At 37.5% G+C, this 19,706-nt stretch overlaps 1 protein-coding gene across 2 annotated transcripts; it reads left to right on the top strand.

The window, feature by feature from the left end:
• The first annotated feature begins 445 nt into the window (after positions 1–445).
• On the top strand, positions 446–9,179 carry LOC149817840 (uncharacterized). Of its 2 annotated transcripts, XM_089984077.1 has the most exons (3): positions 465–600; positions 5,672–5,709; positions 5,797–9,179. In XM_089984077.1, the coding sequence occupies exon 3, from the start codon at positions 5,836–5,838 to the stop codon at positions 8,902–8,904; it is 3,069 nt and encodes a 1,022-aa protein (XP_089840203.1). In that variant the 5' UTR covers positions 465–600; positions 5,672–5,709; positions 5,797–5,835; the 3' UTR covers positions 8,905–9,179. The 2 variants fall into 2 exon arrangements, with proteins under 2 accessions (XP_089840202.1, XP_089840203.1); XM_089984076.1 differs by having other exon boundaries at positions 446–600; positions 5,672–9,179.
• The last annotated feature ends 10,527 nt before the right edge of the window (positions 9,180–19,706 follow it).

The raw sequence follows: 19,706 nt of genomic DNA, 5'->3' as shown, positions 1-19,706 counted from the left end.
CAGTCTATTTGGATTCCTAGCTCAGCAAGACTTCCCAGCATGACAAGTCTCCAGACCCGTTAACAAGAATACAGTTGGGCCACCATCGGACCACAAACACAAAGCTTCTGACCAGCAATCTAACTACTGATATGGACCCAGCAATCTAACTAGATGGTCCCAGTTGATTAGTCTCCCCCGGCATGTAAACCAGGCCCGACCCGCTGGGGACCAAAATCCGGTCCCACAAGTCTGTTGCACTGGCTCTTTGTGTGAATGGATGGCACGTTGGTGGTTTCCAGCTAATCGTGAAGCTGTTTCCGTAATTTCCTGGCCGTTTCAATCCCCATCCGTGCTCCTGATTCCCCGTCAGGTGGCTCACTCGTGAGGCCTTCTTCGCACGTGTGTGAACTGTTGGGTAAAAAACATAAAAATAAAAATAAAAATAAAAAGACGAGGAAGAAAAAGATTAACAGAAGCAGTGAGGAGAGAGAGAGCTAGGGTTTCACCATGGCCTGAAGAGGAGGAGGAAGAGGAGGATCGATTCATCTCGATCGTTGAAGTTAGGGTTTCAGAAGAAGAGGAGAAACCCTAACGATTTCCCTTTCTGATTGTGATCAGGTTCCTCTCTTTCTCTCTCTGGTGATCTTAGTTTTTTTTTTTTCTGTTTTCCTTGAAATTTTTTTCCTCCTCTCTCGGTTTTGTATGTAACGTTGGGTGAGAGTTGGGTTTCTATAGGCCGTATGTGTTTAACGATGTGAAGTGCGTTTGTTTTGCTCAGTGTGGTTTTTCCTTGGGCGGGTGCTCTGGCTTTAGTTTGGAGTTCCGTGGTGGTGTAACTCTGTTCGTTGATATGTGCTTAGCTTAATCCGTTTAGGTGTCGGGAATAGCGCCGAGAATGAGGAGTCCTTGTGGTTGATTCGCTCTGATCTCTCGATCGGCTGATTGTTGTCGATGTTGTTCTCTGGATCGTCGGATTGCCGATGATCAACATCGCTTTGCATGGACGCAATCTCCATCTTCTTCTGTGATCTTGTTCTTTTTTGAGTTTAATGCCGTTTTTCATGATGGATCGGTTGATGAAAGTAAGGCAGATGGTATTAGTAGCTGGGATCAACGGTGTGTTCAACTGTAGTGATGGAGAAAACGGTGTCCTTGTTGTTTAGGTGTAGCTCCTTTTGACGGGGTAGGCCGTTCGCTCTCTTTACTAGTAGTTAATTCGACCATTTTGTAGACTTTCTATGCCACTACTTGCTGATCGTAGATGTTTGCCTTGTAAGGGTTGGGTTCCTTCATTGCGGTTCTTCTAATGTATTTGCTCATATAATTTCACTTGCTTTCGGCATTTTCTAATCTTGTGGTGTTTTTTTCCTGTACAATATGCATTGGGCGAGCATGATTTACGGTCTTGAAGCGGCTCTAAGCAAGGTTGTGGAGCCGGACTGTTGACATGGATAAATTGAACGTTGACATTTTCTCTGATTTCTTGTCTTCTTAAGGATCAAGTCTGGATTTACTCTTGTTGTATCCCCTGAAAAGTCTGTTGTTCATATTGGCTATGTTTCCAGAAGCTGTAAAACAACTAGCGAAAAACTTGAGTATTGCTGCCCTGGTTGACCCTCATGAACATCACTCTTTGTCTTCCAAATTGTTGTCTAAGTGTTTCTTTAGAGGAACCTCTGGTTCTGGCGTGTGTGCCAGATGCAATCTGGATATTACACGTTCTTATGGTAAGCCCCTATTTCATTAGGAATTCATTGCAATATTTCTCTGCATATAACACTATCGCCTTCACTTGAAGAACTCTAGGTAGCCATGGTGATCAAAGGTGGGAGTGATTTTGGAGGAGTTGCTTGGCTTCGGTTTCCAGTGTAACGAAGAGGATCATTTTATAGAGAATGAGAAAAAGAGGGAATTATAAAGGTGGTGCAACAAAAGGTTGCAAAGTTTATGCTCTGGTGGTGGACTTAGATAAGTTACACTAATTGCATGGCATATTGCTCATAAGCCAATAGCAGGCCATGCTTGGGATTAATAAAAGTCCCTACCAGAGAACAATGTTGTAAATATTTAGTTAACTGCTTTCATTCAGGTCTGATCTGCCCATTCTAACACAAGAACCAATAGGTGGTAATGCTTGTGAGCATGAATTGAACATTTGAACCCAACAATCATGTCTTGGCCCTGTTTATATTGTTCTGTGTGTGCACCTGCCTAGTCTGGAATTTGCTCTCCACATGGGGTAATGCTTAAGATGCTCTATGGCTTCATTAGTAAAATATTGTGCCAAATTTGGCTTGAGCAATTGTTGATGTTGGCTGACTTGTTTTGGTGCACTTTCCAGTGAGCAACCCTGGGTGGTGAATGTATCCTATAGTGCAGCCGTTGCAAGGTTCGGATTGATTTTGGGCCGATTAGAGAAAAATATGTTTCGCATGGGCTCGGTGCTCTTCATTCCCTGCATTATTTATTAGCACATAGTGCTAGAACTATTTTAGTTTTAGAAAAAGATGTCTTGTAGGCTTGAAATTAGTTGGATCGAATTAAAAGTTTAGAATGGAGTTACCGGAAGCTTCATAGATAGGTGGTAAACGTGCTTTCCCAAAACTTTCTTTGGAAGTGCGAAACTCCTCGCTTCCTAAACTTGATAGGAATCTTGATTCTCCCATGCTTCTCCTATGCTTCCTATATGTTTCTTCCCTTCTTCTCTACATGATTCCTATGCGCTTTTCTCACGCTTATTTTTATGTTTTCCATGTGCTTCTTTTCACGCCTCTCACTCACTTCTCATGTACTTTCTTTAAATTGACAACCATCATTTTTAGATTTTGAAAAAATGTAATTCTTGCACTACAAAATCACAAAATTTAAGAATAATCATTTTTATTTTAGTTTTTATTTCTGTCTCCTTTGATTTGTATTTTGCTTCCCATTTGATCCCATATAACTTCCTCTTTTATTCCTATTTCACTTTTAAATTAATTCATTGCTTCCCGCTTCTTGTAAATTTTAAAATATCCAGCTTCTCGTTTCATTTCCTGCTTCCGCTTCCTAGTTTGGTAGCCTTGGTTTAGAACTCATTTTGGTTGTATATTTTTTATTGCCCTGGTTGTTAGTAGGAGGATATTTTCAAGCGAGATAAAATTATTCCAAGGTTTTGATGTGGTGCATGTTACATATGAAAAGAAGAGGAATCTCGCCTTAATGATGTTATACATGGTGTTTTTTGCATTTTCCCATGATGTTGCTTGTTTGGGTTCTAGACTTATTGCTTGGTTTGATCCTTGAGCACATAGGTCGCAAGGTAAAGGGGCTCATCTTTGTCCTACATTGGAAGCTAGAGTTGTGCTTTTGTTTTGAATTTGATTCAGCAACTTTTAGCTGGTGTGTCATTAGAACAACAGATTACATACAGGGACCTTCAAGGGAGTTTATAACTCATTCTTGCAAGAGAATCAGAGGCAACTGTGAACTGTCAAAAGCTAACAGATTGGATTAAGATGAATATGCACTTATTCAATTTGTAACTTTTATTATGAATGTTAGTTTTCCAGTCCTCATATCAGTGTTTTAAAAGTCACATGGAAAACAAAAATTAAGCGGATGGAATTCAGGTTGTTATATCCACCCTAACATCCTTTTGTGTTTCAGTACCTGAATTATGTTTTTGATTTATGCTAGCATTTATTTAGTGCAATTTACTGGCCAAAATGCGAAGCAGAATTGCAAGTGGTATGGATATTTTGGTGTTGGCCAGGGGAGAAAGTGGGTAGGGGCGTTCTGCTGGTTATATCAACCTGTTGAGAGCAATACCATACCCACCTCTCAAAAGACATTGGAAATCGATAGTACCATCCATTTGTCTTTTTTTTAATATATATAATTTTCTCAAGTTGGTGCAGATCCTATTGGACCTAAATATAACGCTTGCACCTGACTGAAAAGCTTGCTTGTACCTATCAGCTATGTCTCATAGGTGCAGATGTGGTTACAGCGTATGGCATGGGAATTTAAAATAAATAAATAAACAAATATATATATATATATATGTGTGTGTGTGTGTGTGTGTGTGTGTGTGTGTGTGTGTGCAATGACACTTGCAAAATTGCACAATTATGCTATAAATTCTCTAGATGCAAATTTATAGACTGTCAATTACAAACTAGAGGTCTAAAGCATGTCAAAAGTACATACTTAACTGACAAGTAATGGTCAATAGATATATAGTTTAACAGTAGACAATTTTGATGTCAAGTGTAGACTGTGCAATCATTATATCATAAGATGGATGAAATGTGTTGTGTCGATACAGTTATGGGAGCTTGGTAGTAAGTATCCATGTTACTTATCCTATCAGGTATTCCTTCTTGAAATCAATAAGAGAAGCCTCATAGTCAGATTAAATTGTCTGGTAAATAGGTGAAAGCAGCTGGTTTACTTGTCTTTTTCTAAATAATGTTGAACAGTCCTGAGAAATGTTGAGTTGCACCAATCTTGGGTTAACTTTATTATATTTTATTTGCATAAGTATGTTTGCATGCCTGCATGCATATGTTCTTATCTCAGTTAAACTTTTCTAGGCCCTAGTCTTATGATGCCCAAGTTAAGCTAGTTCTTTTCTAACCTAGTAATTGAAACTTTGTCACAAAATGGGATGGCTGGAAAGTTGTGGTATGTCGAGTAGTTGGGAATGGGGGTTGAGTACTGACTGGGTTTGCACTTTCACCTGAAAACAACTAGTAAAGCACAACATCTAGGGGACATTTGCTAGGAGGTGGGATGTGGGGGGAAGTTTCAAATTTCCCTGGGATGTAAGTAGCCTATGAAAGTTTTTTGCAAGGGGGAAGCTGCTGAAAAACCTTTTCAGATTCAACTTTTCATTTGTATGTATTTCATCGTTTTTTCACTGTGAGAAATGCTTCACATATGCTTTCCCTTGATAAGTTGGTTGGTGGCAACTTTCTTTTCATTTATTAAAAATGTGCCCTTGGCAGTAGTGTACTTCTAGCAACAACTACAGATTGCAAATTTGGAAATGGATGCAATTGAATTCGTCATATCTTTTTATTTTTTTGGGGGGCCGGGTGGGGTGGTGAGAAACTACTAGATTCTTCTAAAAAGAGAAAAAATGACAAAAGTCTACCACCATAAAATACAATGATTTCTTACAGCTCACGCAGCTACAAAAAAGGATTACAAGTGTTAAACAACAAAAAGAGAGCACCTGAAACCTATGTTACATGGATACAGCTGTGGATACGGTGATTTTTATAAAAAATTCCAGTATGACTTGTATATATAGGGATACAGACTAGTAGTCAAAATGGAGTATCCTTCTGACATAGCTTAAAACCCACCAACTAATGGCCCATTTAGATGTCAGGATTAATTAAGTTTCACCCTGGTTAACCTAATTAACCATAAAACCAGTTTGGTATATAACAGCTGTGAAATCCTCTGTCTTTCCCTCTTGTTACTGTGTTACTTAACCATTCATCCTTTTTACGTTTTCACCTTAATCAAGATGCTTGGCTTTTCTTCATGTTTGAATTTTGCAACCAGTTCTTAGTTTGTCAATTATTTCATCTAGAAATGCGTGCCTTCACAATTGCCTTCATCTTTAATGGAATTACTTAATTATGCTGCCACTTGCATATTCAGGCAGTGATATTGTTTACTCTCTGTGTTTCAGATCAATGGATAACTAATACTTGGTTGGAACTTTGAATGGTACCAACTTTCTCTCTCCATCTTTCTCCTCCCAACCAATAGAAGCAAGCTAGAAACTGATGGTAAGTGTTATCATATTCTATGAAGTCGTTGCAAGGAAGTAGCTAGCCAGAAATTGAAGTCATCATGACGCTGGAGGACTTCTTCACTTTGACCGAGATGAAAGATGGACTCTCGAATCTTGCCAGAGTTGAAGAGCTGGTATCAGTGATGAAAAAGGAGAAAAACTGTGCCATAAAGAATTTTGGTGATGCAACCCGGCAATGGTCAACTGTTGCAGCTATCTTAGCAGCTACTGAGAATGTTGATTGTCTGAATCATTTTATCCGTTTGGAAGGTCTCTGTTTCCTTGATCAATGGCTTCAGGAAGCTCAGAGATATAATGGTGATGCAAGTGATGACTGTTCGGAGGAAGCAATTAATGCATTATTAGGAGCACTTGAGAAACTACCGATAAACAGAGAGAAGTCAGCTGGAAGTGGTATAGGAATTACAGTCAGGCATCTCTTTGGCCACAAGAGCTTGGAGATCCAGAAAAGGGCAAGAAATTTGTTTGATGGTTGGGTTCAGGTGAAGGAAACAAGTAAAAAATCTGATGGGGTCCGCCATGAAGTTGAGCGCAAACATTCAACTGAAGCAAAGCTTATTGTGTATGGAGGGTGCTTGAAAAACTCAATGACTAATGTGTTTCCTCCCAAAAATAATTTCAGCGACAGATCAGATCCTCCTGTTACTGAAAACCAGCAATTAAAGATGGCAAGCTCTGATGCTTTCCAGAATAAGCCTGTTAGTGACAGCAAATCAGCTTGTCAGACAGCTTCATATGGGGTTAAAGCAAATAGTTTTTGTGCTGCAGTGCATAAGTCTGATGTTGTTGCGGAAGCAACATCTGCTCATAAAGGGGAAGGATCAGCCTCTGCTGGCTCGTGTGTTTCTTCAACTCCAAGAGAAGGGTCTGATGACAAGGCTTCCAATGTTCCAAAACCAGATGTTGGTGATAGTCTAAAAGAAAGGACAGAGACTGGGACTGGTGGTAGGGAAGGATCCTCATGTAATTCTTCAGTGACGGCGAGTCTAGAAAAGGAAGAGAGGTCAGTTTCCAACACATCTCTCCCTGAGAATGTGGGCTATCAGAAGGCAACAGATGATGTGACCTTATCATGTAAATCAGATGCTAATGACAGAAATTCTAGTCCTAAGAAACCTTCTGTGGTTCTTGCGGTCAAAGATGGCACACATGCGCTCCATTCAAGGAACAAGATAATGAGCACGGTGGATCCCAAGCCAGAAAGTGAGATGGGTTATGTTCATTCTGTTTCATGCTCTGGGGGAGATGGGGCCAGTTTGAGCAAGCTTGAGGGTGCAGAAGCTTTTTCAAAAGAGTCCGAAGCCTCTAGGAAGCATAGAAATGATAAAGCATCTGATAGTGAGACAGGTATAAAGGCTAAAGCAGGCGAGGGCACATCTGCCCCTGTAGATCATAAGGAGCGCTTACCAAGGGCAAATCAGAAGGATTTGAGAGAGCTGGACAGGAAGCCATCGGAAATGGTGGGTTATGGTGCTGATGATGAGGTACTAGAATGCGCTCGACAAGTTGTGAAAGACCTGGAGAAAGAAGTTGGGACTTACGGGGAACCTCTTGGCTCTCCTGACCAGGATAATGGTTATAGCAACCCTGTAAATTCTTCTATTCCTGAACCCGAGAAGCATAAGCATGAGGAACCTCCAATGGAGCAACCTATACAGAGGAATGAACAATTAACTGAGGTTAGCTCTTCTAACATTGGGCAGACCCCTCCAAAGGTTCTGAAACAAGACAGTAAGGGAACAGACAATCAGATGCATGAACAGGATTCTTCTCAATCAGTACCAGTTGCTCAAGAATTGGGTTCTGTTGCACCTAGATGCGGCTTTGATTTGAATGAGGACGTCCACATGGAAGAAAATGTTCGCCCAAAAGTTTCATACTCTAATCATCCAATCAAAGTTATTGCTGCTTCAAAAGGAGTGGCAGGTTTGCCTGTGACCCCGCTTCATTTTGAAGGTGAACTTGGTTGGAAGGGAACTGCAGCAACCAGCGCTTTCCGCCCAGCTTCTCCTCGAAGAATTGTTGAAGTAGATAAAGCTGATCCAAGCAGCCACACTGCAAAGCAGTCTCAAAATGTTCTCAAAATTGATCTGAATGTTGCTGAGGGTGATGTTGATGGAGCGGCTGGTGCAGCAGCTGGGAAACAGACCCTTTTTGCATCTAGTCTACGTTCAGGGGATTCCTCTGTTGATGTCAGTTCCAAACGGGTAGAAAGGCTCAATCTGGACCTTAATCGTGTTGACGATGAGGATGGATGCCCATATCCTTCCTCGGATTGGAGAGTGGACAGGAATTTGCATCAGCATCAAAATGGACCACATTTCCCATCTCTTGCATCGTCATCATTGTCGTCTAGGCAACCTGCCATGAGAAACATCGACCTGAATGACAACCCATCTTTCTTGGATCCAACCAGTTATGATCAACAGAATGACAAATTTCCCTTTCAACCTTTAAAAGCTTTCACAGATAGCATATTAAACGATCCCGTTGTATCCATCATGAGTTCAAGAATGGATGTGGAAAGAAAGGAATTTTCCAGTCCTACCAAACCATTTTTGGTTTCCGGGCAAGGCAGCGTTGTTTCACCTTTAGCAGCAAATTCAGGAAGAATTGCTGGAGAAGCACCGAGGCCTACTACACTGGCTTACACATCTCAACTGCCTTTTGCCTACAATGGGCTTGCAGTGGGACCTGCCATGTCTCTTTCTTCAGCCGTGTACGCTCCAGGTCATCTGCCTTACATGGTTGACGCTAGAGGAGCCACAGTCATACCCCAAATTCTGGCTCCTCCTGTACCCTCGTCATTCTCAAGGCCACCTTTCTTTATGAGTGTTACTAATGCACCTTCTGGTATGAACGGTGTTGGGATTATGCGTCCAAGCCTCGATCTCAATACGGGTATGTCACTGACAGACAACGATAAGAGGGAGGGGAGTTCAAGGCCAGTGTTTATCCATGGCCATGGTTCATTGATGGATGAAATGGCAAAGCCCACGGCTCAACAGGTTCCTGGTTCTGGGCCAACCCTTAAGCGTAAGGAGCCAGAGTGTGGGTGGGGGCCCTATGCTGTTGGATTCAAGCAACTAGCACCTTGGCATGCGTGATATTGATGCTGATTTCATGTCTTTCTTCATTCATATGCTGCTCTCTGCAGGGAATTTGGTCTGTTGGTCATGCTTTTAAGGCGGGTATGGGCCATAGTATTACTGTCAGTGAATGGGGGGGCATGTTAACTGAATAAGGCAGGATGTGCATGTAGTGTGATTGCTTATGCTTTTTTGTTCATGAAAATCTGTTGTAGCAAGGTGAAGCTGAGTTCTTCTTTATCTGTATATGTAATTTCATATGTTATTCTTAACATGCAATGAATTGGGTCAAACATGGACGTGCATGGTTTGAGTGCAGAATTTCAATAATTGGCAAATGCTTGGCTTTGCTGCCCGGTGGATGGTTTTGGCTAATGCCTATGTTTTCGCCTGGGATAGAACCAAACAAAATTATCCATTGTTTATTTCTTTTTTTTTCTATTTTCTCTCTTTCCCTTGGCAAGGACTGCACTGCACCCTCTTAAGAACGAGCCACTGCTTCTCTGCTACAAAGCACCAGCTTGATAGTTGACGATGGCAATTTTGCCTTTAAGAATTCTACTTTTCTTTCATTCCAATCACTCAAAAAGATCCCACTTCTGATAACCATGCCGCTGCTAGGCAGCGTGCAGAATGACCGAGACTGGCCTTTTTTATACTTTTGGGACCTGAGTGAAATTATATATTTACTAAGTGATTGTTATCTAGATTAAGTGGGCTGATTTTTTAGGACTAGAAGCCGTCTTATATGAGAGTGACATGAGTTAGCAATATTCTGGGACAAACATGAGCTGCAACTTTCCATTATGGATCCGAAATCGGGACAGGGAACCAATTGGTTAGACTTGAATAGACAGGAAGCCTATCAATAGGGCTTTACCCCCAACATTTGATGATTCATGTTAGAGTTTTTTTCTTTTCTTTTCTTTTCGATATTTAGCAAGGGAATACCTAATTCATGTGGTGGGGCCCAAGAGAGAATGACGTCTTTCCCTATATGAACCATTCAGGGGGCTTGCTGCTTTGGCCTTACAGCACGGGACAGCTGCCCTGGGTATCAAACCCTCCATGTCCTTCAGCTTGAACGCCTTAAGCTGACCCACCTAAACAGGTGTGCGAGCCCTTAAATAGGCATTGATTATAGAGGCCTACTAACAACAACATGATCTGCATGTATGGTCGCATTGGCATTATTGCCTTGCTACTCTACTCCTACATATATGTCTGGTCTTTAAGATGCTGCAGTTCAGTGGACTGAGCAGGCTACCATGTGCATTGCCAATTCCTCCCCTACTGAGAAGGGTGCTTTATGTAAAGTGAGAACGAGTCCCACTTTGAGTCCCTTGATGAAGATCAACAATAGTACTTCAGGTACAATTTGTTTACCTTCTAAATTGTGTACAGAATAATACTGAAATCTGCAGATTTAGTTGGTTGGCCTGAATCAATACCCAGGTAAGGTCTGGCCAGTATTCATGTGTACTGTTGACATTGAATGCCACAATTGCTGCCAACCCAGTTTTTCACTTTCTACACTACTTTGTCATTCAGGTCCTGCCAAGGAATTGCAGTTGAACCAGGTTTTGTTTGACTGTTTGGTAATTGCCATTGCCAATTCACAAGTCTAGCCATGAACTTTGAGTTGTGATTAGTCTAGGGAAAATTTCATGGCTTAATATGATTGGACTAAATCACCACACTTGGAAGCATAGTTGTGAAGGATTTGAATTATGGAAGTGCGCAGGGAAGCTTAAAGGAAGATGGTGGTGTCGTGAGACTGGTTATCAGGATGGAACATCCACTACTACACAGCCTTGATTGTTCTGCTCATGTCTTAATCTGCTTTCATTTATCTCCTCGATCCATTCTGTGGCCCGAGGAGGGTAAAATCATGAGTTTGAGTGAGAATAAGAAAGGCCAACTTGGGAACTGACCATAGGCATGCTGCAAGAATTTCAATTACCAATATTTTTATGTGTGAACCTGAATTATAACAAATTTTGACTAGTTTTCTGTAAAGAACCCTAAATTCAATGGCTCATCCACATCCAGTCAAAAACTGTCATTGGTAACTTGGCCTTGACAAGTGACAAAACATGCTTCCATATCAACATTAATGAAAAGTTGATGGTGCGAATCACGACAAGATTGACAACAATAATTCATGAATCCTTTCCCTCGAGCAGCAGATCTTGAGTTGGGTGCTTCCCCCCATCCTTTTCAACATTGATGAATAGACAGGAAGATTAAATATTTCAATTCAACAGTGTAAATATGTTAGTACAACTTTGGTATACATCCATTTTCATTTAGAACAGAGCCTTATGGTCCCCTCAACTTTAGGGATGCAAACGGTTTCGATGGGATCAAAATGTGATCCGAAACAGCCAAAAATTGCAACACCACCGTCCTTGGATCTGACCCATCTGCATCCCTACTCAACTTAGCTGCCATCATTGAACGCTTTTGGTTGAGAAAATATCAAAGCAATGAGTGTGAAGTTTTGCATGCTTTGTTACCATGACTCATGGAATTATACAGAGTTACTTGCTGCCTCTTTCTCATGTTACCCACATGGATTCCGTGCAGTTCTTACCATATTTATCCTGGGGAAATCCTGTCCAGGGCAGAAGACTAGTAGCCTAAAACGCCAGGGCTAGGACCCCCTCACCCAAGGCCTATGCTGGATTTCAACTTAGTATATATAGAGCAAAGGGAGCAGAGGCCAATGGAGTCGAACACCGAATAGCCATCAACCAGCCTAAAAATAGGCCTCGGGGTTAGGCCTATGCCAGTTTGGCTCATTGTGCATCCCTGGTGGGGGTCTGCCTAATCCCAACTTGCCTTTAAAAAAAAAGATTGTGGATGAATGATGTATCTTTTATAAAAAATAATTTTTAAAACAAAAAATTTCAATAAAACTCTCGTGTAAACTGTACACCAAATAATAAAAATAAACCAGCTTACACTCAAAATGGAATAAGGCAATACACAATTCACTTGAATTATTTAATTTATTAATATCTCAAAAATTAAAAAATTACAAGGACTATGAATTCACAATAATAAATAATGAAATCCTAATCTAAACTTTGGGACTCCAATGTCAACTGAAGATGCCACAAAATCGACTTTCACTACCGTCCCTCCCCCTTATGCACTCGAACCTGCAAAGTAACCTAAACTATGTAGTCTCGAATACAAAGTTAGTACCTAAATTGTATAAACTCTAAAGCAAGAATTAAATCAAATAAAGAACAACTAAATGAAATAACTAACAACTAATTATCTAACTAACTAAAACAGTAAAAATGTAATTAATAAAATGTAATTAATAAAATGCAATTAAACTAATTCTAATACTAATGAAAATACAACTACACTACAAAAGCTAATGAATCAAACAATTAAGTAATCAACTAAATTATTCTAAACTAATTTACCAAGTTCTGATAAAATAACAGAACCTGATCTAACTAAAAATAATAAAAAATAACATAATTTAAAATTAAGACTTAATTCTAAAAGAAATTACTAAACTACCCTAACTACTAGTCAAGCAGGATAATTCAGGATAGGTTTTGAGAAATCGGAATTTTGAAAATGTAAACGAGGTCAGATGGCCATAAATTTTTACAGAGATGTTTTAGATGCACTTAGGGAATAGACCCAATTTACAGAGTTTAAAAATTATTTTGAAATCCACAGAAAATAATTTTTAAATTTATAGAAATGCCCCCTTTACAACAATGAATCAAAACAGTAACATCTGAAGAACCGATTTTTGAAATCAAATTAATTACCTAACCAAATCAGCATAAAAAATTCTAAAATTTGGCAGAGATACAGTAGACATGCTGATAAAACCAGTGTAAAAATTTCATGTCAAAACTCATTAAAAACATACATGTAATGATGACCTCGAGTTGACTGAAAATCCAAATTTTGCGGAGTTACTATTTTGGATTTGCTTAACTAATTAATCAACTTAAAATAAAAAAAACTAAAAAAATAATTAAGCAAACCTTAATTACTGCCAAAAAGAACTAAAATGCATGAATTTAAACCTAATCTAAAATAGAAAATTAAATAAAATAATTAAGAAATAAAGCAACAATAACTATTTAACTAGCTAACTACCATTATACTAACAAATCTAAGCATTAATCAACAAGTTCTAAATAAACTAAATTACTTAACTAAATGACACAAGGAGTAAATACTACAAAACAAGAACACTAATGAATATAATTGACATAAAATCAAAACCTAATTATAATACTGAAGAAGGGATAAGACTTAAGCAGTAAGAGATATGCTACATGACAACTACACTACATGAACAAAATTAACTTACACAAATAAAAGAAAGAATATATACTCATTAAACTAATTAATTAAATAAACATTGACTAACTAACATTCACTAAGCAAGGAGTTAACTTAACATAGAATAACTACCTAACTTAACTTGAATTTAAATTTGAATTTAAAACTAAGTTAACTTACTTAAGCAATGTAAAACTAAATAAAGTTGATTAAACCTAATTAGGGTACAAGGGGCGGTTTTTGAATTGAATTAGAGTTGGATGCTCACACCCCTTAGTGGACCCCACTAAGATTTAATACACTTAACAAAAATAAGATTTGGTTAAATGAATAAGTAAAGGAGCAAAGAAATAAATTACTACAAATATGTTACTAAAAATAATTCATAAAAATTAGAAGGGAAAGAATTGAAAGCAAGGTTGAAAAACGTCTAAGCTAATTAAAGAATTCCTAAATTACTTACCCTAATTAACAAGTCAAGCAAAATAAAACAACTAACCTAAGAATTCAAAATAAAAAACTCACCAAAACTAAAGGAAGAAACAAATTAACTTTCCTAAAATACACACTTGCCGATTTTTATGAAACCCTAACTAAAAGTCTAATTACTACTTTAAGCCTACCAAAATAAATACTTACCAAAAATTAAAACAAGGAATCAAAGTCTCATAACAATTCAAAATACAGAATTTACCTAAGGTTAAAGGAAGCAATCAAATAAACTACCTAAAATACACTACACGGTTTTCAAAACCATAATTCAAAGTCAAGTCTTCCTAAAAACGAATTTCAAAAAAATCTTTATGCTAACCTAATGACTTACTTGCTAAAAACATGTTGACCTAAGTCTAAATTAACTTAGCCTAACCTAATTAACTTAAATAACAATTAATGACAAGAATTAATGCAAGAAAATTTAACCTACTTGACTAGCTCTAGACTAACGAATATGAATTACTATACTAACTCATTGATCACAATTAATTTAAGTAATTAAACAAAATGAAACTTAATTAACCTACTGTTAATCAACTGTCAAAATCAAAATTAAAGGTTTTAAAATTAGTATTATGACTAACCTAACTAAATCACTAATCTAACTCTAACCCTAACCGGTTAACCCTAATCTAATCAGCTAACTCTAACCAAAATGCTAAACTAATCCTTAACTGAACGACTAATGGCCAGATCCAGTTGTTGCTAAATCACAATCAGACTATTAAAAACTAAATAAAAAATCTGAATTTAATTAGCTAACATAACACTACAAATTAAAAATAAAAATATGCACATTATATACACTATTCAGTCGATTGTATCTTAAAACTTGAAATCGAGTGGGTTGATTTAATCAGTTGATTTAAAGAAAATGATGATGAAATCAATTCTTGCTCCCTCAAGCACACAATTTCATAATGATTTAAAACTGTAAATACAAATGAATTTAGACTCACGCCAACCCTCACACACAAACCCATGACCGGACTTGACACACACTTGACTCTATGCTAACTAGAAGAAAAGGGAAACAAAGACTTACCTCTCAGCTCGTTCGATGAATTGGGGGAGAACACGAGTGGTTATTGGGATTGGGAATCATGCCCTTCACATCTTGGTGGTCTGGATATTACCTTCCATTTTTGCAAACATCTGAGAGCCGAGTTGCAGAGTGGAGGTTGGTGCTGGAAGCAAAGAGGGAGGCTTGATTGAAGAGAGAACACGACCGGATCCTTGGTGGTGGTAGACGGTACACTGAATCTGAGTTGAAAGCACTCCAAAAAGATCTACAATACCTGCAAAACAAATGGCAGCACACACAAGAAAATAAAATAAACAACATGGAGGAAAAAATGAAGAAGGAGAAGGGAAACAAAAAGACAAGAAAAACTAAAAAGGGTGGAAGGGAGAGAAAATGCAAGGGGGAGAGAGAAGTGGAGTAGGGGGCAATTTCTCCAATGGCAAAAAATGTCGACCCTAGGTTTTCCTAAGCTATGTAAGTTACTAAAATGTTTCCTAATTCTAAAAGCTATCTAAAAATAGAATAAATTCTAACTAAAAGTTAATACTCTTTACTAATTACAACTAACTACCTAAATGCTTGATAAAGAGGGGTTTTTTAGAAAAAGTTCATGAATTGCACCTTGAATCACATGGGTTCATGGATATTTTGGGTTTGGATCAAGTCCATGATCCAATAATTTACCTTTGGATTTGGATCTGGATCCGATTTGCCTTGCAGTTTGCTCTAATTACCTTGAAATTATTCCAATCCTTTGTTTTAGCTTGAATTCAAGTGAAATTCGAATGGTAGCTTCTCTGCATCTAAATATATAAATACATGTATTTTTATCATTTAAAATACATAAAAATGCATGAATATTGTATAAAAATGATGTGCATTTTATGCATCATCAAATACCCCTATGCTTGAATGTTTGCTAGTCTCTGAGCAAACTAATAAAAAAATTTAATATGCTAAGCACTAGAAATAAATAATGCATGCAATGAAACAAATAATATACAACTCCTAACTTACTTTCGTAGGAATCACAGTTGCATTTGGCACATGCAACAAGCCCTTTAAACCCTTGTGTTACCTCGATAGACAAGTAAGGTCTCGTGAGGGTTTGCAGTGATGCTACCCACAAACATCTATGTCATGCATGAATGGGAATTCTTTTTCAAAAAGTATTAGGCAATTAAGAAATTAGTTTAAGCAATTATTTTATGCAATTACATTCTCATGACAGATTTAGAATTTTCATGCCTCAACAGTAAATATTTTTTCCTTTCACTTTTCTAAAAATTACAATCATTCATGCTTTTTCCTCAGAAAATCAAGTATAATCATGTTATTGCTCATTTATCATCGCTTGTATGTTTTCTGCATAGTTTTTCATAATTACTTCTAAGCAATGAATTTTTCATTTAGCTCTTATTCTTTTTCTTTTGATTTTCAATTTTCATACTTTTTTTTTCAATTGAGCATTGTTTCAAATTTTCAGTTTTTGTGACTTGTGTAGCGAGCTTTGGGTCAGTCAATCCCATACCAGATGACCTTAGGGCACCAGATACCAAGTATCCCTCAGACTTAATTGCTCGAGTCACTAGACCTTTCATTTTCATAGTTTACATGTAGTTTTCTGCTTGTCATATGCAATGTCTATATCTATCAGGCTTTCTATAAAATCCATGTAATGAGTTTTCAAGCCGGTAGCTCCCAAACTAGATGACTTTAGGGCAACAGGTGTAAACACCCTTCAGGCTCTACTTGCTCGAACCAAATAGGTCACATATATTGACTAGACAAAGAAGCTATTTCTTTTGTTATCCTTTTCGTCATAAGACTCAAACACTTAAACTTGTGTCTAAGCTCAACTACTGGGGAGTACAAAAACATCAACAACTAAACGTATGTTCTTTTCTTTTGAGCTCTTATTATTTTATATTTTTCATTTGCTTAGTAGTTCAAAAATAGACTGTGCATATTCATATTTATGGTTCAAAACAAACTCTAACATTCAAATATGATCTTTTCTTTGAAATTCACATAGATAACCACTCTTCCTAGATTAGTTTCAGAAAAATATTTTTCACGAGAGGTTTAAAAAATTCTAAAATGTTAGATTATGTAAAAACATCCGTATATGCTTAAAATATGTTTCTTAAAAGCTTAATTTTATGAGTTTTTATAAAAACAACTACCTAAACATAAAAAATAAATTTAGGTGTGCATCTCATACCCTCTCCCCATGCTTGAATGACACTGTCCCTAGTGGCATACAAAAATGCAAACATGCAAATAGAGATGCACACTCAAGAACATAAAATAAATAATTAATGGGAGAAAAAAAAGATACAATACATTTATGTGCAGGGCCTCTTGCGCTGATAATTGCCTTGACTTCGCACCACCACTATGCATATTCAAATGCATAATTTTCTGTTGGTCTGGCAAATGGTATGCTCCTGTAGCAGTGCCCGCGTCTGGTAACATGCAACTCATACTTTGAAGCATTAAATATTAAATCATATATGCATGGCAAAATGATCAAAGTAAAAATAAAAGCAAAATAAATAATAAAAATAATGAAAAATAAAATTTTATTCCTACTATGTACATATGATACACATTTCTGCTCAAGTCCTACTATGTTCTTTAGTGGAGATTTGGCATATTCAGACCATAAGTCATAGGTTCCTTGCCATTGGGATTCATAATAGGTTGGCTTGGCATATTACCCTTGGTTCTCCTCGTTAATGCATTTGCTAACTGTCTCATCTGCGTTTCAAGTTTAGCTATAGAATGAGTGTGGGAGTTTAGCACTTGGTTACATTTCTCCAAATTATTATGACTGGAGGTTTTCACCTCCTACAATGCTTGGAATTTTTTTTCTCAAAAGAAAACTGTGACGTGGTCTCCTGAAGGGTAACCGTGGGAAAGATATGAGAAGGTTGGGGGTAATTCGGCCTTTAATATGTCTGAGTGAATATGTTGGGCCTAACCTATTGAGACGAAGGAACTGAAACTGTGGCTTGTTGGTTCCTCCACAAAAAATTAGGATGGTTTCGTCAACCCGAATTATATGTAGATGAAAATGGGTCATTCATGAATTTGGCAAACCCTTGAGCAGACTGAACATGTTCATGAACAAATTCAGGGCACTGAGTTACCGAAGGAAACTCAATGACAAAATGTGTCAGACTGACACACAGAGCACACACCTGATGTGGATGGGATGGGCTGGCAAGAAGTTGATCCAACTTTTGAGAAAGCATGTCCACTTTGCTTTGCAACTCAGCAGTTAGACCAATCTCTAAAACACCACCCCGCTTTGTCCCGCTGGATGTAGCTTTTTTAGCATGAGAGGTAGAGGCATGATGTAGAGAATTTTCTGCCAGAGTATCAAACAATCTTCATGCATCTTCCTCCCTCTTCAACATGAATGTCCCCCCCACATGAAGAATCAATTATCTGACGATTCTTGTCAGACAATTCTTCAAAAAAACTTTGCCCCAGCTGTCATTTTGGCACCTGATGATGGAGACATTTTTTAAGGAAATCCTTCATTCTCTCCCAGGTCTCGTGAAATTGCTCACCATCTAGTTCAGAAAAACTAGTGATGGCTCACCGAAACTGATTGGTCCTACCTATGGGAAAGTATTTCTTCAGAAACTCCTGTAATTTATCCCATGACCCTATTTCAATGGTGTCTAAGGATTTCAGTCAGTACTTGGTCTTATCCTTCAATGAAAATGGAAAGAGGGTCAACTTTAATGCATTGTTCTTGAAATTCTGGATCTTCACTGTAGAACAGATTTCAAGAAACTCGTCTAAATGTCTATAGAGATCCTCATGATTAAGGCCATAAAATGATGGAAGCATTTGTATCACATTGGCCTTAATCTTGTATTGCGGCACCCTTATATTGGGTCTCCTAATGCAGGATGCCTGGGTGTACTCCGTGGGTAGGAAGTACTCCCTCAAAGGATGTGTAGGTCCCGTGGGCTCTATGTCACCCATATCTCTTGGATCTCGAGAAGAATGGATTATTCTTTTGGAATCGTCGACAAAGAGATATAATGGTCTACCCAAAGTCCTTCGCCCCTGCATACACTGCTACCAAGACCATGTGTGCAACGAACATAATCTAATAAAAATAAATAAAATAAATAATCAAACTATACTAAACGAACAAAAGTGAACCTATATGTACTTACTATGTTAATCTTGAATCTATCTAACTAGGTTAAACTAACTACTCAGATATTAATAAAGCAAGTAAGCAAGTGAACTATTTGCCTTGCGTCGTTCCCCAGCAACGATGCCAAAAATTTGATGTATCTTTTATAAAAATCAATTTTCAAAATGATACTTTTCAATAAAACTCTTGTATAAATTGTACAACAAACAAAAAAAATAAATCAGATTACACTAATGGTATGACCATGTCGAACTCAGAAAGTGGAATAAGGCAATACACAATTCACTTGAATTATTCACTTTATTAATATCTCAAAATTTTTTAAAATTACAAGGACTATAAATTCACAATAATAAAGAATGAAATTCCAATCTAAACTTTGGGACTCCAATGTCAACTGAAGAAGCCACAAAATCTACTTTCACTACCGGCCCTCCCCCTTATGCACTCGAACCTGCAAAATAACCTAAACTATGTAGACTCGAATACAAAGTTAGTACCTAAATTGTATAAACTCTAAAACAAGAATTAAATCAAATAAAGAATAATTTAATTAAATAACTAACAACTAATTATTTAACTAACTAAAACAGTAAAAATGTGATTAATAAAATGCACTTAAACTAATTCTAATACTAATGAAAATACAACTACACTACAAAAGTTAATGAATCAAACAATTAAGTAATCAACTAAATTAATCAAAACTAATTTACCAACTTTTGATAAAATAACAAAACCTGATCTAACTACAAATAATAAAAAATTAACATAATTTAAAATTAA

This window comes from Nuphar pumila, chromosome 13 (assembly GCF_984573655.1).
Source record: "Nuphar pumila chromosome 13, dmNupPumi1.hap1.1, whole genome shotgun sequence".
In the NCBI taxonomy this organism is placed as follows: Eukaryota; Viridiplantae; Streptophyta; class Magnoliopsida; order Nymphaeales; family Nymphaeaceae; genus Nuphar; species Nuphar pumila.
The sequence above is the reverse complement of the archived record's forward strand: the minus strand, read 5'-3'. Positions and strand labels throughout refer to the sequence as shown.

Bases quoted from the DNA above. Each gene is read 5' to 3' on its own strand.
- LOC149817840 (XM_089984076.1), top strand. From the start codon at position 5,836: ATGACGCTGGAGGACTTCTTCACTTTGACCGAGATGAAAGATGGACTC.